The sequence below is a fragment of the Carcharhinus amblyrhynchos genome, chromosome 14 (assembly GCF_965287045.1).
Source record: "Carcharhinus amblyrhynchos chromosome 14, sCarAmb.v2.hapA, whole genome shotgun sequence".
NCBI classification, from domain to species: Eukaryota; Metazoa; Chordata; class Chondrichthyes; order Carcharhiniformes; family Carcharhinidae; genus Carcharhinus; species Carcharhinus amblyrhynchos.
Window position 1 is genome coordinate 16,351,007 of NC_137337.1, and position 22,673 is coordinate 16,373,679.

The 22,673-nt window shown below is 42.3% G+C and overlaps 1 protein-coding gene across 1 annotated transcript in view; it reads right to left on the bottom strand.

Annotated features, from left to right (window-relative positions):
• Nucleotides 1-18,835, bottom strand: part of sel1l (SEL1L adaptor subunit of SYVN1 ubiquitin ligase) — a 36,024-nt gene extending 17,189 nt beyond the window's left edge. The window contains exons 1-9 of the mRNA XM_080202337.1: nt 18,641-18,835; nt 12,531-12,568; nt 11,561-11,774; nt 8,449-8,616; nt 6,432-6,537; nt 5,565-5,727; nt 3,496-3,549; nt 3,032-3,091; nt 2,287-2,368 (exon numbers count right to left, since the gene is read on the bottom strand). Coding sequence (XP_080058463.1) covers nt 2,287-2,368; nt 3,032-3,091; nt 3,496-3,549; nt 5,565-5,727; nt 6,432-6,537; nt 8,449-8,616; nt 11,561-11,774; nt 12,531-12,568; nt 18,641-18,722 — 967 coding nt within the window. The 5' untranslated portion in view covers nt 18,723-18,835. The remainder of the gene's footprint in view (nt 1-2,286; nt 2,369-3,031; nt 3,092-3,495; nt 3,550-5,564; nt 5,728-6,431; nt 6,538-8,448; nt 8,617-11,560; nt 11,775-12,530; nt 12,569-18,640) is intronic.
• Between the last annotated feature and the right edge of the window lie 3,838 nt (nt 18,836-22,673).

Here is a 22,673-nt window from a genome sequence, read left to right on the forward strand (position 1 = left end):
CAGCACCTGTTCCGATATACTAAGGGAGAACTTAGCATGGCCAATGCACCTAATCAGCACGTCTTTCAGACTGTGGGCGGAAACTGGAGTACCCAGAGGAAACCCAGGGAGAACGTACAGACTCAGCACTGACAGTGACCCAAGTGGGGAATCACAGGCGCTGTAAGGCCGCAGTGCTAACCACTGTGACACCGTGTTATAAGAACATAAGAAATAGGAGCAGTAGGCCATCTAGCCCTTCGAGCCTGCCCCGCCATTCAATAAGATCATGGCTGATCTGTCGTGGCTCAGTTCCACATTCCCGCCCTCTCCCCATAACCCTTAATCCCCTCTCTTATCAAAAACCCATCAACCCGCGTCTTAAAAATATTTAGCGAGGTAGCCTCCACCACTTCAATGGGCAGAGAATTCCAGAGATTCACCACCCTTTGAGTGAAGAAGTTCCTCCTCAACTCCGTTCTAAACCACCCCCCCTCTATCTTGAGGCTGTGCCCCCTAGTCCTACTATCCTTTCTGAGCAGGAAGAGCCTCTCCACCTCTATCCTATCCATCCCATTCATCATCTTATACGTCTCAATGAGATCTCCCCTCATTCTTCTAAACTCTAACGAGTACAAGCCTAGTTTATTCAGCCTCTCCTCATAGCTCAACCCCCTCAACTCCGGCATCAGCCTAGTAAACCTCCTCTGCACTCCCTCCAAGGCCAAAATATCCTTGCGTAAGTACGGCGCCCAAAACTGCACACAGTACTCCAGCTGCGGCCTCACCAATGCCCTATACAGCCGCAGCAAGACCTCCCTACTTTTATATTCAATCCCCCTCGCTATGAAGGCCAGCATCCCATTCGCCTTCCTGACCACCTGCTGCACCTGCAAGCTGGGTTTTTGCGACTCATGCACAAGGACCCCAAGGTCCCTCTGCACCGTCGCCTGCTGCAGTTTTTCGCCACGTAAGTAATAATCCTTCCTATCATTATTCCTACCAAAGTGGACCACCTCGCACTTGCCAACATTAAATTCCATTTGCCATTTCCATTGGGCTGGAGGGTAAGTGGAAAGGGTTGAAAGTATACATAATTTTAAATGAAGATTCTAATGGGTCTTGACTGAGTAGATGCTGAAATGATGTTTCCCCTTGTGGCAGAGACTAGAACTTAGAACCACAGCTTAAAAACAAGGGCACCCCCATTTATGACAGTGAAGAAAATTTCTTAGAGGGTCAAATGTGCTTGAAATTCTATTACTCAGGATAGTTGGAGGTGGGGTCATTAAATATTTCAAGGTGGAGGTGGAGAGATCCTTGACTAACAAAGAAGTCAGTTTACCAGGGATGTGGCATTTGAGGCCACAGTCAGATCTGCCATGATCCTAGAGGATGGTGGAACATGCTTGAGGGGCTGAATATTTGTATGCATGTTCAATACAAGTTTAGGATGTAAATAGAATGATTTGCGCCCATGTAAGCAAGTGCTGAAGTCGAGTGGTTAGGCCAAACGGACAGTTGCTGTGTTGCAACTTCAACATCCATGCATGCTTTTAAACAGAAACTTAAACAGATACATCTTCAGGGAAAAATCACTCATGCACAGTGGCAAGCATTGCTGCCTTAGCTCCAGGGATCTGGGTTCAATTCCAGCTACGAGTGACTGTGTGGAATTTTCAAGTTCTCTCCATGTCTACATGGGTTTCCTCTGGGTACTCTGGTTTCCTCCCACAGTCCAAACATGTGTGGGTTAAATGGATTGTCCACGCTAAATTGTCCTTTAGTGTTCCAAGATGTGTAGGTCAGGAGGATTAGTGGGGTACATATGTATGGTTATGGGGGATAGGGCGAGGAGCCTGGGTATGATGCTCAGTGTCAGTGCAGACTTGATGGGCCAAGTGGCCTCCTTTTTCTGCACTGTAGGAATTCTATGATTCTGTGACTATTTACTTGGGACCCTAGGAAGCATACATAATGCAAAAGATAAAATACTACCGATAGACTCTCTTGTTTCTTTATCTCTTCCATTAACACTCCCTTGGACCTTGCACCATCAACCCTTTTGTTACGTAATCTGTCTTTCACCCCATCACAGACCCTCCTTTTTATTCTTTTTTCAATTCTCTCTCTTTGCAGCTGCTTCAAAACCTACTTCAAACTTTTCAGTGAAGAGAGGTCAACCTGTAATGTTCTCTCCAGACTTGGAGCATTTCCAGCATTTTGTGTTTTTAAGTATCAGTAATACTCTTCATTTCTATAGTTTAAAACACACATACACAATCCGATAAAAGTTTGATTGCTTACCATAGTTTGCCACCAGTTTGTAATGAGTTAGTGCAGATTCACAGCTCTGAGGGACTCCAATACCAGCCCAATATCGATAACCCTAAAGGATGAAAAATAGATGCATTATTGAAAAACACTGATCGTATCTATGCTCATTGAAAATGGATTATGGAAATTCACTGTGTGGAGTTTACACTTTCTCTCCATGCCTGCATGGGTTTCCTCTGGGCGCTCTAGTTTCCTCCCACTGCTTGATTTGCAAACTGGAGGACAAAACTGAACAGAGGATGATTCTGTTAACTCTTGATCCAGCTGTTAACTTTAATAGTTTATATTTTTCTCCTGTTTTTGGGCTAAGAACATAACTAGGAGTAGGAGTAGGGCTATCTGACCCCTCAAGCCTGTTCCACCGCCATTCAATAAAATCATGGCTGATATTTTTGTGGACTCGACTCCCCTTACCCAGCCACTCACCATAACCCATAATTCCTTTACTGTTCAAAAAAATCTATCTTTGCCTTAAAGATATTAGAGGTAGCCTCAACTGCCCATTGAGATTATAGAAATACACATTCTACAGCATAATTTGTAAAATGAAGCACAAAATTGAACAGAAGACAATTCTGCCCACTCTTCTGATCCATCTGTTAGCTTTAATAATTTTTTTTCTCCTGTTGTTGGGTTGGTAAATGAAAGCATTTAGTCTGTTTTTTGCATATTTTAATGTGCACACTGTTTACAACTCATAGGCAAAGTTACATACCAAAATCATGTGTGACAACAAGTTTCCTCCAAGTGCTCCAAAGGTGTAAAATACCAATGCCTTTACAAATGAAAACAGAAAGTCTATGTTAGGAGGTTTGCTGCATGTAAGCCTACAAGACCACATTCAGCAAGGAGGGGGCAACTGGACGACCTGACAAAAAAAGGAAGTGAAATATAGTAAGCTGTGTCACTGACACTACTAACCAGAATTCCCTAACAGGAATTTCTGATGTGCCCCTAACATGCATCATCATTCTGCCAACCAGAAGCATTTGTAAAGTTATCAGGAACATTTTTAATGTACTGTTGAAGATTAAAAGAACACTACTTTACTTCCCCAGTACTTGCATATTAGCTTATGCTACGAGTATTGTTGTGCTGTATTTCATTGGTAAATGGAACTCTCCATCAGCCAGCACCAACCTTTCCCGTGCAAGCCAGATAATAAAGAATTTGTAGTACCTTTGCTTGACTTGAGTGGACTCCCACTCCAGATGCATAAAGAAAGCCAAGGGCCTAGAAACAGAACACAAGCCAGTTGAAAAGTTGTTGAAATAAAATCCATATTTTATTTTCCCTTCACAAAAAGGTTATTTACATTTAAAAAATAAATGATTTAAAGCTTCCAAATACTTAAATCATTTAAAGCAGTTAACACATGAGAAGACAATCAATCTGCAATAAATGTTTTGAAATCAAGTGAGATAACTATTTACCTGTTTGTCTTGCACAAAGTTTGAAACCATATGTTAAAAAGTGGGAACCTTGAGAGGCACATCTCTGACTTTTATTCATTATTATGTCACACACTTCTATTGTACATAAACAGAGCCGAAGGAGGAAAGACTAGGAATGACCAGCTTGTCCAAAGACAACAGCTTTGATTGAGCGGATCAAGAGATGAAAATAGAAGGGCAGAGGAGTTTAAGAACAGAATTCCAGAGCCTTGGTTCAATGAAAGCATGACAAAGAGTCTGTAGGGGAAAAAAGTGCACAAGAACCTGAAGTCAGTGGAACAAAATTCACGGTGGGACATTACTAGGCTGGATATCAGAATCCATAAAGTGCAGGAGGCCATTAGGTTCTTTGGGCAGCATGGTAGCACAGTGGTTAGCACTGCTGCCTCAGCTCAAGGCACCTGGGTTTGATTCCTGCTTGAGTTACAGTCTACGTAGGGTTTGCATGTTCGCCACGTGTCTGTGTGGATTTCCTCCAGGTGCTCCGGATTCCTCCCACAATCCAGAGGTGGTGGTTGGGGGGGCGGGGGGGGGGGGGGGGGGGGGTAGGTAGGTAGGTAGGTCGGTCAACTGGCCATGCTAAATTGGCCAGAGTGTCCCAGAATGTGTAGGTTAGAAGGATTAACTGGGTAAATGTGGGTTTGAGGGGATAGGGCCTGGGGTGGGATTGCTGTCATTCTTTCTTCTGCACTGTAGGGTTTTTATGATTCTATGAAATCTGCACCAACAATAATCCCACCTAGGCCCCATCCCTGTAACTCCACATATTTATCCTGCTATTCCCCTGACACTAAGGGGCAATTTATCACAGCGAATCCACCTAACCTGCACATTTTTGGACTGTTGAGACAGAAAAGGAAACAAAAAATGAAGGGATACACACTAAAATTAGAACTTGCGTACAAGAAACCAGGAACTAAATAAAAGTCAATGGGGACTGTAATGAAATAGCACATGGGAAGAGCTCGGAATGAGTGGAAAGTTACATGGTGGATGATTGGAGGAATAGCAGAAGCAGTTAGGTGTACTGGAAGCACAAGGAAGTACTTCAAGTTTCAAATGGAATACAGAAGTCCAGCCTGAAACAGTGGTCAAGGAAAGAGAGTTTTGCAGGAGCCAGACAGTGGCTGAGAGGAGGCAATGGATAGGATTGACTGAGGTGGAGAAGAGCACCAAGTATCACAAACATGCATGTAGAAACTGACCCCGACTGAAAACTTTGCTGTTTGGATCAACCTCAATACAATTCCATTAGAATTGAGAATAAGACGTTTTATTCTGCTCCCAATCGGAAAGGTGGTGACAGTAATTTGCTTCATACATGAGGAATGCGTGGATGATTTAATCCAAACATTCATACACATTTCCTTAACTTATGCCAGTTATTGGGCAAGTATTTATGCTGAAGAATGGATCTGGATCAATAAGCTTTCCAAAAATGAGATAGAACATAAGTTGTCAAGAACAAGAAAGAAATTGAATGATAATGTTTTTGTTCATACTAACCTATCTAAAAATATTTAAGAACTTTGTCATAGAACCTTTCAGATGTACAAAAATACACAAAATATTTGCCTTTTTAATCTCACCATTATATAATAAAATCTGAAATTTAAATGTACGGATTGTAGCACCAAGGATCCAACATAATACTATATGTTTGCATTACCGTTCAGAGATCTTGAAGCTCAGATCATGTTCTTCAAATCATTCAGTTGGTTCCAATGTTACTTGATGCCATACCTAATGATCAGTCAAGATTGTGTAGTTATGATGTAGTTAAAGCACACCTACTGTTTGACCTTTTGGAGACCCCTGCTCTGCAAGTGTCTCAAAGAAGTTCTTAGCTGCTCCAATGTTCAACTTCAGGTAATCACCCAACAGCATGGCATACCCCACTTTCTCCATGGCCTTGGTATTTCCCATATCAGCAGCTTTCACAAGTACTTTATAGCCTCTAAATCAAAACAAAAACATAGTGAATATAACCAATAAAAGGATTGTGATCTGTGTCAATTGGGAAACAGTTAAGCAGCTGAAATGTCCAGTATTCATTAGTGCTAGGGTTTGCACAACACCCTATCCAAGGACAAGCACATTCCAAGCTGATAAATTTGACACTGTGTACTCTCAGTCCCGCCTTTGTACAGGTTTCCTTACCAGCAAAGATGCCATATTTTCCTTCCAATATTTAACAGTCCCTAGAAATTGCCTATATTCCTAATGACCTCTGGCTCTACTTCCAAAATTTAAAAGTAAAGAAAAACAAAATAATTATTTACACCAAGTTCTGGTACTTCCAAAGAGCCATAAATGGCAAGACAACACTCAATAGCTGTAGCAGCCTAGCAGAAGATCCAAGTCAGGACATTAAAAGTTATGGTTGCAATTGTATCTATTAATTAATAAATCAATCACAACTAGAACACAAATACAAAAAGGGCATGTAGCACAATCCATTTCAGTGGAACCAAAGGACAAAAAAGGAAAGTCCACCCTCCAAGGACTTTTGTTATGCCATGCCTGAATCCCTATTAAGTGGGCGTAGAAGGTGCATCCTTAAATTCCTAATGACTGCTGGACATCAAACCTTTAAGCTAGGAGAATGGCACCAAGGAAAAGCAAGGGGAGAGGAATTTATAATTGAAAGAGGATGCTTACTCCTTTTTCTGATTCTTTTTACTTGTACTATTTATCATTTTCATTCCAGTGTGATAAAGTCTCTCTGCTTCCTGTGCAAGTTTTCTTTGATTGGCTTCTTCATCAGCTGCAATACACATGTGCAAAATCATTTAGTTCTTTAGAAACAGATAACATTAAATAGAAATGAACCAAATCAAAGATCACAAAACTTTTAAAAACTTTATAAAAATATGGATATACACTAGTTAAGAATGACTTCACATTCATCCAATAGAACAGAATTTTAGAAACTTCTAAACAGTGGCAACGTGGTTAGCACTGCTGTCTCACAGCACCAGGGACCCGGGTTTGAGTCGGGCTTGGGTCAATGCTTGTGTCTGCGTGGGTTTCCCCCTCCACAGTCCGAAAGGCATGCTAGTTAGCTGCACTGGCCATGTTAAATTCTCCTTCAATGTACTTGAACAAGTGCTGGAGGGTGGTGCCTTGGGGATTTTCAGTCACTTCAGTGCAGTATCAATGCAAGCCTGTTTGTGACACTAATAAATAAAACACCATTATAATAATGTCACACAGTAACCAAACCTTTTCTACAAGTCAATTCACTTCCAAACATGGAAGATACTTTGCACAAGTGGTATCTAAGGAACTGATCATTTAGATAGTTGTGCACTGGGCCTATATTGAAACAACTGTATATCTCAAATAAAAGTCAAAACATAGTAACCTAATTCATAGAATTTAAAATCCAGGTAATGAAAGACTGGGGGAAGGGCAAAAAAAATCAGAAGATGCAATGTATTTCATGTAAAAGCTAACTATTTAATACATTTCAAAAAAATGCTTTCATGGTTGATGCGCATTTTAGTGGATAAGCATTCATCAGTACCAGGAATGCTCTGCATGCCAAAAAACAATCACTCGTACTAGAAGGCAAGAAAGCTGTCCTGCTTAGAAAAACAGGTCAACTGTTCACATGGAAGAACTAGTAGTCAGTGTGCTATTAGTTCAAATGGGTACACAATTCAAACAGTATTTTATAAACTACAGACCCAGAGTATAGCTGCATGTTTATACATTCTTGAAATTATTTTATACTGTGGCAAAGTGTCCTCCGGAGAAAAGGAGTTTAGTCACAGGAGAGACACAAAAATATTGACCATGATTGTTTCAAAATATTGTCAAGCTAATAGGAGGGGGGAAATAAATAATCACTATGTAAGTGCGTGCTGTTTTCAAACTGATTTGCTGTTTTATAGCCACTGATCAACCCAGTGAGCTCTTTGGAAGAAACCTCATTCCAGCCACGCTTGCTCCAAAAATGGGAAACCCTCCACCCCAAGGTCAACAGACCTTTGCATGGTCTGCTCCCTCCCCCACCCTCTACAATTCCCATGATGGAAGAAAGAATTCCCTCCAAAACATCTGCCTCAATATCACCATGTTTCAACCTTTTAACACAGACAAAACAAAATATTGACTCAAGCCACATGATTGTGGTTTGTCATTACCTATGCCAACAATGTAATTTTCATCCCTCCTGCAAACAAAAAGAATCCATTTTGCCTTTATAAAAAAATTACAGCCAAATATCAACATTTAAACAAAAAAAATCAGTGAACTTAATTTTGTGCCATAAAAATAAAGCTTCAGGTTACCATCTGTGTGGAGTGTGCACATTCTCCCCATGTCTGCATGCGTTTCCTCCCACAGTCCAAAGATGTGCGGGTTAAGTTGATTGGCCATGCTAAATTGACTGAGTGTCAGGGGGAATTAGCAGGGGAAGTATATGGGGTGACAGGAATAGGGCCTGGGTGAATTGCAGACTTGATGGGCCTGAATGGCCTCCTTCAGCACTACAGGGATTCTATGTGCTATTACATCAAGTTCCTGATTTCCCTGATCCTAGCATTGCACTTCACAATTTAGAAAAAGTCTTGAAGTTAACATTCAAGCTTTTAATATATTCAGATTTTCTAACTATAGTTTAAAATTCCCTCATAGTAAGGTGTGTAAATTACACGAGCAAAATCCATACTTTCACAAAATCCCCACTTGTGATCCTGATTGTAGTTGTAGGTTGTTGCACACCAGAATCGGTCATCATCTCGTCCATCAGTAGTGCAGCTAAAATATTCCTGGTCCATGAACAGGAAAGGAAATATGCAGGGCTCACCATCAGCAGTGCCACCAATTGCTGTTTGTTCTGAAATTGACCACAAAATAAATTTCATTTAAACCAGAAAATAAAATCTCAGAAGCCAAGGAATGCAACAAACAACCTAATTTTTTTTATTCATTCCTGGGACATCCGTGTCACTGGCTAGGTCAGCATTTATTGTCTATCCCTAGTTGTCATTGGAGGGCATTGAGAGTCAACCACATTGTCAACAAAACAAAGGAGATCGTCATCGACTTTAAGAAGTGTAAAGGAGAACATGTCCCTGTCTACATCAATGGGGACGAAGTAGAAAGGATCAAGAACTTCAAGTTTTTAAGCGTCCAAATCACCAACAACCGGTCTGGTCCCCCTGTGCCGACACTTAGTTAAGAAAGCCCACCAACACCTCTACTTTGAGGACACCATGGAAATTTGGCATGTCAGCTACGACTCTCACCAACTTTTAAAGATGTACTATAGAAAGCATTCTTTCTGGTTGTATCACAGCTTGGTATGGCTTCTGCTCTGCCCAAGACCACAAGGAACTACAAAAGATTGTGAAAGTAGCCCAATCCATCACGCAAACCAGCCTCCCATCCATTGACTGTCGACACTACCCGCTGCCTTGGCAAAACAGCCAGAATAATTAAGGACCCCATGCACCCAGGACATTCACTTCTACCTTCTTCTGTCGGGAAAAGGAGACAAAAGTCTGAAGTCACGTACCAACCAACTCAAGAACAGCTTCTTCCCTGCTATCAGTCTTTTGAATGGACTTAGTTTGCATTAAATTGATCTTTACCTACACCCTAGCTATGACTGTAACATTACATTCTGCACTCTCTCATTTCCTTCTCTATGAAGAATGTTTTGTCTATATAGTGCGGTATGTTAATACATGTGACAATAATAAATCAAATCAAAATCAAATATTGCTGTGGCTCTTGGAATCACGCATAGGCCAGACCAGGTAAGGAAGGCTGATTTCCTTTTCTAAAAGGACATTAGTGAAGCAGATGGGTTTTTCGACAATGGTTTCACGATCAGTAAATTCCTGATTTCGATTTTTAAAATCTAAATTCAAATTACACCATCTGCTGTGGCAGGATTTGAACCCAGATCCCAGGAAATCTGTGTTTTCAGATTAATAGTCTAGCCATTATACCACTAGGTCACTGCCTCTTCCAATTCTGTAGCACGTCAATACTTCTATTATAAATGCAAACTGCATATACTATTTGGAACTAACAGCCTTGAAATATTCTTAGATGTTGTACGAAAAGCTGAACTACGGATTAAAGGATACAAGCTTCAACTTCTGGTGTTGGTTATCAGCAGTGAAAAGCAAAGGAGACAAGAAATCAAAACAAGAACTGTACAAATTAAAATTTAACCAATTATAGAAATGAATGCCGATGATTTGTGAACAAAAATGTCAAACAAGACCAATAAACTACCAGCTTTTTAAACAAAAAATCTCCACTTTAGAATGAAAACCCAAATCATTCGTGCAATTCAAAAGCAATCTTTTCAGATTGCTGCCTACTTCAAGATGGATAAATGTCAAGAGAAGATGGCAAATTATATTTAGCAAAGTGTACATGGCCCAGAAAGGTTATTCAAAAGGTTGTTTGCTGAACTAGGCTAACGTCAAAATCAATCCTACATTAAGAAAACAAAAAAGTGAATCAAAGTTACGCTTTGCTAGTTAAGTAATAATGTGCATATATACATTCATGATTCACATTTGATAATAAATGTATGACTTAAGAATCTTTAATCAATATAATAGGTTATGTGATACCATAACTTTGAGCTTATATATATGCTGTTGCACAAATATACCAAAAATGCAAAGTCTAAATCATAATATCACAATTCCTACAGTGCAGGAGGCAGCCATTTGGCTCATCGAGTCAGCACTGACAATAATCTCACCCAAGCCCTGTTCCCGTCTGCCCACATTTACCCTGCAAGTTCCCTTCCCCCACACTCCCCAATTCTAAAGTACAATTGAGCATTGCCAATCAACCCAACTTAATCAAATACATAGGTGAAGGTCACTGCAGATTCTCAGCTGGTTGCACCTCATTTCAGCTTTTCCACAATTTCAAGCTAATTCCACATTCAGTCAAGATTTCAGAGAGTTTGCAGATACACAAGAACATGAAATATTTCACGAGAAACCAAGGTGCTCCTTTCACAAATAAAACATTGGCATTTGACCAGCTAGTCGGACTTTTCCCATAGTGGATAGGCACCCAACAGATTATCCTATTTAAAATATGAAGTCTAATTAAATTTAATGTTTCGGAAACATATTCTGACAAAGAGTAAACCAAGTTTATTTTCTGCCTTTCGTTTCTGACCTTTGTACTACATGACAAAAACTTTTTCTTGATTGACGTGGCACAATAGCAATCGTGGGGGAGGGAAGGAAAAAAAAGCACCTGCATAAGCCACCGCTGACTTGGCCCCATTATAGATATGATTGATATGATCAACTATTCTATTTTCAGATGCAAAAGTTTCAGAAGGGAGTCCAATACAAGCATGTAGTAGCAAACTAACTTGGTAAGCAACTAAGACAAGTACAATACTGTTACAAAGCCACTAGAAGTAAATCTGTAGTTTTACATTTATTGGTATAATCATCAATCTGCGAAAACAGCCAGTACATCAAATCCCAATTTGTAATTGAGCCATGTTCAACAAAACTCACACTTTACTATATTCCAATGAACTTTAAAATTGAATTATCAGAGACTGAATATGCAAATAATAATCAACTTAAACACTTCCAGTCAAAATCATTCATCCATGTTGGTGCATTATTTGAGATTTCTCTGACATTTAAGTTAATTCTCCCCTCGGCTTATGCCTTTTCACCCGTATGGCTTACCCTGACACCAAGTAATACATTAAGTCACTGGGTCCTCCAGGCCACCTGGAGTTAAGGCTGACCAAATGGATGACTTTTCACCCTTACCTTTAACATCGTCCACATTGTCCGTGGTTGAACTTTCTTCTTCACCAGTCGTATGCTGGAGTTCTTCCTCAGTAGTCGTATGCTGGAGTTCTTCCTCAGTATTAGTATGCTGGTGTTCTTCATCTTTATCTTCCCAGAGATCTTCTTTGGACTCTATGATCTGACCAGCAACTACACGCACTCCAGCTGGATGATCTTCCTTCTGTTCATCTGTCTAAAAGATGTATACAAGAGGTAAAATTCAAATCAATTTGAATTCTCCATCTCTCAATTTTCTTCAAATAAATGCAGGAGCAGAGCAGTTCTCTCCAGAGAGGAAAAAACACATTATTATCTAAAGATTCTAACTGCTGCATGTTGCGGCAAAGCATAGTAGGACAATATAAGAAGAAATCATATGAACTTTACTGCTCTACAAATGGTAGAAACACTAATTTTTAATAGTAAACTAATGTGAGAAAGTAGAGTGCTGAATATTAGATTTGTCAGCAAGAGAGACCACAGGCATGAACTTGAATCGTCACAGCCCCAGACCCATCACTGATAAAAGTCTGGTAGATGATCAAGATTACAGAGCAGTACATTAAATGTATAGTGTGGAAACAAACCATTCAGCTCAATCTATGCAGGCATTTATGCTCCACATGAGCCTTCTTGAACCACTATCCAACACTATCAGCACGTGTGTCTGCTCCTTTCTTCACGATGTTCTTGTGTAGGTCGTTTAAATGCACCTGTATTATTTGCCTCAACCTCTTGAGGTAGCACCTTCCATGATTTCCCATTCCTGGGCAAAGAGGTTTCTTCCAAATTCCTCACTGGATTGATCAGAGGCTATAAAGCAGCAAACCAGTTTGAAAACAGCACTTGCAAAAGTCTCAGTTCTAGCACTCCAAGGTCACAAGGTCCTACACTAATGGTGCTCTTCTGCAATTTCTTTGGTGTAATTGGCTACAAAATGAAAGATTACCTTTGAGTCCAGTGATTCACTGTCAATTTCTTGTACATCTGTGAAAGCAGAAGGAAAATTGTCACTGGCCAAGGTAACGATAGCTTTACAATTACATAAGCTAAATGCAGACATAATTTTAAACAGAACAATCACACTGTAATAATGCCACATTTAAACTATGTAGCAGAACAGCATCATATCTCAGACTGACGAAAAGAACTCGTCAATTTTTGCCAGAAGAATTTTCCAATCATTTAAAAACGTAAAACATTTTCAAAAAAATCCAATATGCATAAAGATAGATGATGCAACTGCATATGCTTATCAGACATTTTTCCACTGTTCATTCAGCCTGTCCAGGAAGTCCAATATCCATCAACTAGAAAGGTTTGTCACGTTATAGAAAAACAAACATTACACAGGAATATGCAAATGAAAGGCACATGACTGATAATATTCCTGCTCACTAAGCTGATAACTGCCTGGTTAGAAAAATATATCAGCAAAATACTGTGGATGCTGGAATCTGAAACAATGGAAAATGCTGAAAAATCTCAGCAGGTCTGACAGCATTGGAGGAGAGAATAAAGCCAACGTTTCGTGTCTGGATGACCTTTCGTCAGGGCTTTGGGTTGGGTCGTGAGCTCTGATGAAGGGTCATCCAGACTTGAAACATGCTGATATTTTCCAGCACTTTCTGCTTCTTAGGAAAATATACTACCCTTGCGGTCCCTGCCACACCTTTTCCGTAAATGGAGACAGCCCGCTATTGCTCAAGGCAGGTCCTTCTCATCCCACTGATGTTTACAGGTTATTGCACGCCCTGCACCCTCCACAGCCAGGGAACACACCACGCAGGGTCACCATGGGCAGAGCCAGAGGATCCTGCTGGCATGAAGGGCCAGAAAATTTCAGCCCACATGTTTCTGTAATCATGAGTTTAGAAGAATGACTTGCCCCATTATGAAGGTATAGAGCCAATTAACTATCTATCTGACCTGTACTACTGAAAATATTTAATCCTGCATTTATATATTTAGTTCGATTGAAAGTGTGTAGATTTAAAAATTCAGGTTAAAAGTCAGAGCTTGGATCAAGAGATCTTTTATATTGTAGGGGGCTTTGACAGGGACAGAGATGTTTCCATAACTAAAAGCAAATTACTGTGAATGCTGGAATCTGAAACCAAATAAAAACTTTGACAAAGTGTCATCTGGACTCGAAACATCAGTTCTTTTCTTGCCTTACAGATGCTGCCAGACCTGCTGAGATTTTCCAGCGTTTTCTATTTCGGTTAGAGATGTTTCCATTTATTGAGACCAAAATAGAAATTATAAATATAAAAAATTCAAATAATTAATAAATCCAATAGAAAATTCAGCAGAAATTTTACCCAGGGAGTGGAAGTTCCCCTCCCACCCTACCCCAGAACATGATGCAAATTGAATAGATACTTTAAGGGGAACTTAGCCAAAGAGGAAGGAATAGAAGATTATACTAATATACAAGTGGCAGAGGAAGTTCTTAATGTATAGAGATTGACACAAACTAATTAGCAAATTGCCTGTTTTTGTGCTGTACAATCTATCGAACTAAAGAGTTGACTTGAATGGGATAAGGAGATCTCAGGTTGAAAGGTGCAATCTTAATGGGTGAGGATGAGTTCTGCTCATTCCAAATCAACTAATTTATCAATGAAGGATATTACTTTGCCAGAATCTCTACATACTATATTGAAATGACTGGGGAAAGAGTCCATTTAAATTCCACAACTCTTGTCTAGACCATAAAGTTTCACAAAATTCTGTTACCTGGGGGCTTCGGATTTATAAAAATCAGCTGCACTAAACATGAAAATTGCTCTTCAAGGTGAGCTGTCTAATTAAAACGTAATGTTTACCTCCTATTCAATGATTGCTAAATCTGTAATCCTCAGTCACACTGTAAACATTGTACAACAGTATCAGTGCTTCCTCTGCAGCAAGACCATACATTTCACAATTACTAAACAAGTAAAACAGAAAAATTTCTACCAACTATAACTAACACCAAGTTATATTTCACACTAATTAGTAGTCTGAGTACTTACTGCCAGTCAAACCTCCTTCCAAACTTTACTCCCCAAACCAGCTTCTCACACACCCTTGCAGTACTTCTACAATTGCTTTGCAGTCTCAGTCTACTTCCAATCCTGCTAGCTTCTCTGCTGCACCCCATTCATACACTCGCAGCTGATAGATAGCAGGCAAAGAGGTCAAGAAGATGAGGGAAGCTTCTGTGCAATAAAATTCATCACATTTAGATTAATCCACTTCAATGTAGGAGAAACCCACATACAGAGTCACTCAACATGAAGTATGCACTATGGCCTTTTAGAGATAAAGTTAAAAGTTTACTTTTGAGTCATAAGTAAGGCTTACAGTAACACTGCAATGAAGTTACTGTGAAATTCCCTGAGTCACCATAGTCCGGTGCTGTTCGGGTCAATGCACCGAACCAGCACATCTTTCAGGATGTGGGAGGAAACCCACGCAGACACAGAGAGAATGTGCAAACTCCACAGTGACCCAAACTGGAATCAAACTTGGGTCCCTGACGCTGTGAGGCAGCAGTGTTAACCACTGTGTGCTACAGTGCCATCCATTTAGCTGGATGGGCATCCATCCAGCAAGAATCAATTCAGGCTTCAGCCTGCAGGATTACCCAAAGCAGCCTCAAAAGACTTCCTTGCCCATGTTACTTCATTAACAGGCTTCCTTGTCCAGTTGCATCAGTGAGCAACCCTGAATTTATGCAATCAGCAAATTCATTTATCACAAAGCATTGAATTGATTCCCATCTGTTGCCAGACAAATCATCACTAGCCACTTCAACCCAAGGATAAATGAAATATGCCCCTCCAATAAAGGACAATGACCAACTTGTCATTAGGCAGCTTGGATTTGGATCCCAGGTTCATTGCAACATTTTATGAAGAATTGTGTTGTTTTCATGGTCACCACTCTCCAGAGTATAGCCTCCCACCAGAAAAAGTCTGGGCAAAGGATACAAACTGCTGGATCTTTACAGCCTAACACAACAGGTGCCCAACTCCAGGCGAGAATACATCACACCAGCATCTGCCAGCAGTGATCAGCACAACATTTCATAGAACCTGCAGAGGGCTTTCGGCCCTTGGGTCTGCAAGGACTGACAGTATTTTATCCAGGCCCTCTCCCCTGCCCTATTCCCATAACCCCACACACTTCCCACAGCTAATCTCCCTAACCTACACTTCTTTGGACACTAAGGGGCAACTTAGCACAGCCAATCCACCTAACCTGCGCATCTTTGGACTGTGGGAGGCAACCCATGTAGACATGAGGAGAATACACAAAATCCACACAGACAGTCATCCAAGGCTGGAATTGAACCTGAGTCCAGCTGTGAGGCTCCAGGGCTAACCACTGTGCCAATGCTTTTTTATCAAGATAAATTGCTTTCTTTACAGAGTATCTTGCATTTTGCCAGTCACCTCAAGATCTCCAACTGCTACATAGCAAGTGCGTTCCGATCAACTACTGATTTCAATTCAGCCATTGGAATAGGTTTGGCTGACTGCTCCCTCTATGGAGCATGATGAGACACGTACTCCTCATAAACACAGTGGATGCTTGTACAGCACATTCCCAATAGGAAGAATTATTCAGCCATACAAGAAATAGAAGCAGAAGCCATCCCTCGAGCCTGCTCCACCATTTACAGCTGAACTTTTGCCTCAACTCCACATGTCCCAGAAAATAATTCATCTGTCTACGCCTTGAATATATTGTCAGCTTTATCAGGATATTGCCTGGTCTAGAGGGTTTCAGGTATGAGGTGAGGTTGGATAAACTTGGATTGTTTTCACTGGAATGACAGAGGCTGAGAGGCAATCAGATAGAGGTCTGCAGAATTGTAAGGGTAATAGATAGGGTGGTTAGTCAGGGGCTTTTGCCCAGCATGGAAAGGTGAACCACAAGACAGCACAGGTTTAAGATGAGAGGAGGAAAGTTTAGGGGGAGACATGTGGGGAACATTTTTTCTATAAAGTGGATGCTGGGTGCCTGGAACAGACTGCCAGTGGAGGTGGTGGAAGCAAGCATGTTAGTAATGTTCAAGGTATGTCCTAATAGACACGAACAGGGGACAACTGAGAGACAGAAACTTGGTACGCAAAGTAATAGCAAGTCTAAATTAGGAATCAACATATGCTTGGCGGGCTGAAGGAAAATTCCTCATCTCCACCCTAAATGGTCAAGCCCTTACCCTGAGACTAAAACTCTAGCTCTTGGTTCAGTTGTCCAAGAAGACAACTTTGTAGCAAGTACTCTATGCTGTATCAGCAACACATGCTTAGCTTACATTTAAGACATTATGGTTACCAATTTGTGCCCTTTGCCTCTTCTCAAATTCCTGTATCTAGGCCAGTAACAACATGACTCAAGTCTTTATGCACATCAACAATTCCGAAAGGCTTCTCCCAGAAGTTGGAGTAAACATTCTCACCCACTTCTGCCCACCATATGCTTATATTTTACAGCATGCTAAATCCTCTTTCAAATAAAAGCAAAACAAAAAGTTTGGCATCAACTGTTTGTAATGCAAAACTTACAGATAAAGAGGCATGTTATTTTATTTGGAGATAAAACAATTTTCATATTATTAATAGCCATAAGGCATGCCAATATCATTTTACAAACAAAGATAACACCTCCTTAAAAACTCAAAACAAACAGAATGAATGGTGCATGGGAGACAAACAGTATTTTTCAGATGGGAGGGAAGGGTGAGCATGTCCATTCGCATAAAACAATGCCTTCTCATTCTTCTTTCATCAGAAAGCTTGATATGCAACATGAACAAATTGCATCATGTGACTTCTGCTGTATCTACACCCTGCAAGACTCGATCACCAAGTGTTGCAATGCATTCTTATGGACCAGCACTGGCATACTGGGCCCTTTCTGACATCCAAAGTCTCAAGCAGATTGAAAATGCAGTGATTTTATAAAATTGACTCTTGGGGGGGTGAGCATCACAGGCAAGCGAGGATGTTCATGAACCAATTGCAGCTTATGACAGACAGACACCCTTTTCAATTGCATGCCACAGATGGGATCCAAATAGGCTCCCTATCAGCAGCCCAAGATTACGTGACGAATAACACATTGCATCAGGACAGACGATGGCCTATAGTATCATCATTAGACTATTAATCCAGAAACTCAGCTAACATTCCGGAGACTCAGGTTCAAATCCTGCCATGGCAGATGGCAGAACTTGAATACAATAAAAATATCAGGAAATAAGAATCTACTGATGACCATGAAACCAAATTGTCAGAAAAACTCATCTGGGTTACAACACCCCTCAGGGAAGGAAATCTGCCATCCTTACCCTGTCTGACCTACATGTGACTCCCAAGCCACAACTGCCCTCTGAAATGGCCTAGGAAACCACTCAAATCAAGGGCAATTAGGAATAGGGCAATAAATGCCAATTAGTCAGCGACACTCATGACCCTCAAATGAACTATAGGTTAGGGGGCTGGTAAGATAAACGTGAAGGGGTTAAGGGAATGGTGCAGGTCACAGAATCATGAAATCTCTAACAGTGCAGGAGACCATTCAGCACATCAAGTCTGCACCAACAATCCTACCCAAGCCCCGTCCCAGGAACTCCACTGTAAATATTAATCTCCTTGACAGAAAGGGACAAATTAGCATGGACAATCCACCCAAATCAGACCTCTTTCGGCCTGGGTAAGAAGCACTGTCAGAGGGTCAGCACAGACTCAATGGGCTGAATGGCCTCCTCCTGCACTGTTAAGGGAGGCTGTATGATTCTATAACATCCGTGGTGACAGTGGGATAATAAATAATAAGGAGAAATGCAGTACAAACACAACGCAATTAGTGCTAGCAATGTGTGCGAGTTTATGGGGGTGCCAGTGCACCCACTGTCCAGTGACAGGTCAGTTAAATCAGCAGCAGAAGGGGGGAGGGGTAGTGATCACTGAAGCTGAACCACAGTACATGGATAGACAGAGGGCCAGGGACAGGCCTTAGGACAGAGCGGCTCTCTGACAGGGGACTCGGGTTACTCACCCCCAGAAGCGGCCTTCAGCCCCGACAGCAGCAGCAGCAGGAGAGGCCAAATGCGGACCTTCCTGATCTGATTTCCACTCATATCTCTACCCCCTCTTTCTCTCTCCAGCCCCGGAGCAGCGGCCTCTTCCTCCTGCCTCCTACTTCCACCTACACAGCTTCCGCGCTCAAACCTCCTGACCCATAGCGGCGCCGTGCCTTTATAACCTTCCGCTCAGCCGTCAGCCGCCGCGCCGACCAATCAGCCGCTCCCACACATCCCTGCGGTGGGTCACGTCTCGCGCTACATGGCTCTTCCCCATTGGTCGCTTCCCCCCCACGTGCGGCGCGGCGGCCAGCCTATGAGATCACGCAAGATAGGGCTGGAGGGGGACGGGCGAGCTACTCTGCGCAGCCGCAGGAGGGAGGGTTGCTCCAGCGCGCAACTTTGCGCAGCCGCAGAAGGGAGGACGGCTCCAGCGCCTGATTGTGCGCAGCCGCCGGAGACAGGGAGGGAGGGGAGGAAAGCCCAACGTGCTGTTCTCCGCAGCCGCCAAAGTGCTCTCCTGTTCCTCCTCTCCTGGCTGCTTACCCGCAGGGAGCGCGTAGTGGGGGACGGGGCCGTTTGTAGCCCCGCCCCATGAGAGGCGGGACTAGAGCTGCCCCGAGATTGCTACCGCCCCCACATGGAGCCGTGCCGGTGCGCATGCGTAGGGTGGCGGGGATACAAAGCTTAGCATGTGCTGAGTTGTAGGGGCAAATTACTAAACATATTGTGGTGACGACCCAGGGCAGCTCAGCCAGAGACATGGAGAGTAGGAACAGATGTAGGCCGTTCGGCCCTTGCAGTTTGTGCCACCATTCATTTTGACCGTGGGCGATCATTAAGTTCAATATTTTTTTTGGATGTATCGCAGCTTGGTGTGGCTTCTGCTGTGACAGCAAGAAACTACAAAGGGTTGGGAACTAGCCCAGTCCATCATGCAAACCAGCCTCTCTTCCATTGACTCCAGCTACACTTCCCACTGTCTCGGGAAAGCAGCCAGCACAATCAAGGACCCCACGCACCCCAGGCATACTACTCTCTTGCACCTTCTGTCAGGAAAAAGATACAGCTGTCTGAGATCACATACCAACCGACTCAAGAACAGATTCTTCCCTGGTGCCATCAGACTTTTGAATGGACCTACCTCATATGAAGCTGATCTTATGCTACACTCCAGCTTTGACTGCAACACAATATTCTGCACTCTCTTGTTCTCCCCTATATACTCTTTGAGCGATATGTTTTGTCTGTATAGTGCGCCAGAAACAAATACTTTTTACTGTATCCCAATACACTTCACAATAATAAATCAAATCAAGTACCCTGATCCCACCTTCCCCACATCCCTGGATCCATTTAGCCCCAAGAGCTAAATCTAATTTCTTCTTGAGATCATGCAAAGTTTTGATCTCGACTATTTTCCATGGTAGTAAATTCCACAAATTCCCTGGGTGAAGAAATTTCTCCTCACCTCAGTTCTAAAAGGTTTACCCTTATCTTCAAACTATGATCCTTAGTTCTGGATTCCCATACTATTGGGAACATTCTTTCTGAATTTACCCTGCCTAATCATGTTTTAAATATAAAAGTTTCTATAAGATCCCCTCTCACTTTTCTAAACTCCAATGATTACCATCCTAGCCAATTTAGTCTTTCCCCACATGACAGACCTGCCATCAGGAATCAACCTGGTAAACCTTCACTGCACTCCCTCAATGGAAAATCAGGTTCCACTCCCTCTGCTCTTTAGAATCATGGCAGTTATAGCACAGAATCTATGAAGAAAGATATCATTACCCATAATCTACATGCAAAAGAGGGGAAGGGAAGACATTAAAAATTGGTGACCCATTTCACTGTTGAGTGTGCACTATAAAATTCTAGCCAAGATAACCATCAATCGGGTCAGGTCTGCTGTAGAGGTAGTGATCCACCCTGACCAAACCTGCTATGTAGCTGGCAGGAAGATCTCTGATAGCCCTGCACTATTCAGGGGTACAATAGCCTAAGTGCAACACAGAGGGTGGACATTTGCCTCATCTACCTGGGCCAGAAGAATGTGTTTGAAAGAATATCGCACACCTACATGATGTAGGTTCTGTTCAAAATGGGGTTTGGGGAGGAAATCTGCAACTGGGTATGACTGCTTTACACAAACATCGGTAGTGCAGCTTCAATCAGTGGGAATCAGAAAGCTTTCAAGTCAAATGTGGTATTAGTGTGTTTGTATGTGGCATGGTAACACAGCGATTAGCACTGCTCCCTCAGTGCCAGAAACCTGGGTTTGATTCCTGGCTTGGGTCACTGTGCGGAGTCTGAATGTTCTACCTGTGTCAGCATAGATTTCCTCCAGGTGCTCCAGTTTCCTCCCACAGTCCGAAAGATGTGCTGGTTCGGTGCATTGGCTATGCTTAATTTCTCCCTCAGCGTACCCAAACGGGTGCCAGAGTGTGGCATCTAGGTGATTTTTCTAGTTAATGAAAGCCTACTTGGGATACTAATAAATAAACTTTAAAACTTTAACCATTTGCTGAGTCCATTAGGAAGGATCTGGGCATAAAAGGACTAATGATCCCAGGCAGCGGGAGGCAAAGGTCAAAGTCTGTCTCTACATGGATGATGTTGCCATCTTCTGCTTGGATCCATTGTAGGTTTGCAGGCTCCTGAATGTCCGCAACCAGTTCAAACTGGTCTCAGGAGCTAAGGTAACCCGTGGTAAGGCCAAGTTGTTTGGAAACTCGGCTTACTGATCCCCTTCACCATTATATCAGATGAAGGTGCTGGGGATATGGTTCAGAGTGTGTACCAAAAACTGTGAAGCACATATTGCCAGGATAAAACAGAAACTGGGTATGTGGGAGCAAAGCTCCCTTTCCATTGCAGGCAAAAACCTCATGATCAGATGTGAGGTGCTCCCAGGATTGCTGTATCTGGTGCAGGTCTGGCTCATTCCCCAATCTTGCACCATCGCAGTCACCTGAACCACCTTTAAATTCATCTGCGGATCCAAGAAAGAATCATGTCCAAAGGGGCACCATGGACAAATCTCTGGATGAGGGAGGAAAAAAATACCCAATGCTGTCCTTATTCTGATGGCCATGTTTATGTGCTGCTGCATCAGGTTGTGTATAGATCCTCGATACACAAACACCAAGTGTCACTGAGTACTGAGGTTCTACCTGTTTCCAGTGTTGTGAAGGATGGATCTGGCCACACTGCCATAGAATGCCTCCAAGTAGTTGGACCGTTCCTTATAACCTGACCCTCATGGAACAACTTGTTTAGAAAAAACCTTTAACCACAAGGCGATTAGGCAGTGATCTGCATGTAATGTCCCTGAGGCCCTGAGGGAAAAAGAGATAGTGGATCCTGTGGGATGGTTCCTTGAGCACACTGTCAGAGTAATTTGGCAGAATGCCTTATCACCAGAACTTTCAGACAAGCAGCAAGACCTGGCTTGGCTGATGGTGAAAAGGGCACTCCCTGTTAGATCCTTCATGCATGCTTCAAATCTTGGCACCACCACATGCTGCCCTCAAAGTGGTGGGGGGAGAGATGGTCACACACCTCCTTGTGCAATTTGCCTTTGCAAAGAAGGTCTGGAGAGAGATGCAGTGATATTTGTCGAGGTTCAACCTGATCAGCTCTGCGATGTAGGAGTTTGTGTTCTACAGGCTGTTCCCAGGGACACATGCCAAGACAAATGTCAGTTGCTGCTGGAGGGTCATCAGCTCGGTGAAAGATGCTCTGTGGTCCACCCAAAACTTGTTGATCTTCCAGTGCAAAAAATTGTCTTTGACCAAATTTTGTAGACTGGCACATTTCCAAGGTCCAGGACCATGTGCTGAGAGATGCACTGAAACTAGGATCAACTGCTGCCAAGATTCAGTGAAAAGACACTGTGTAAGCCCTCTCAGCCAATGTACATAGAAGGGCTAGGAACTGGATAAAACCCCTCGGACTGTATTTAATCGTAACTGTATGTAATTTTATTGAAGCACCTCAGAG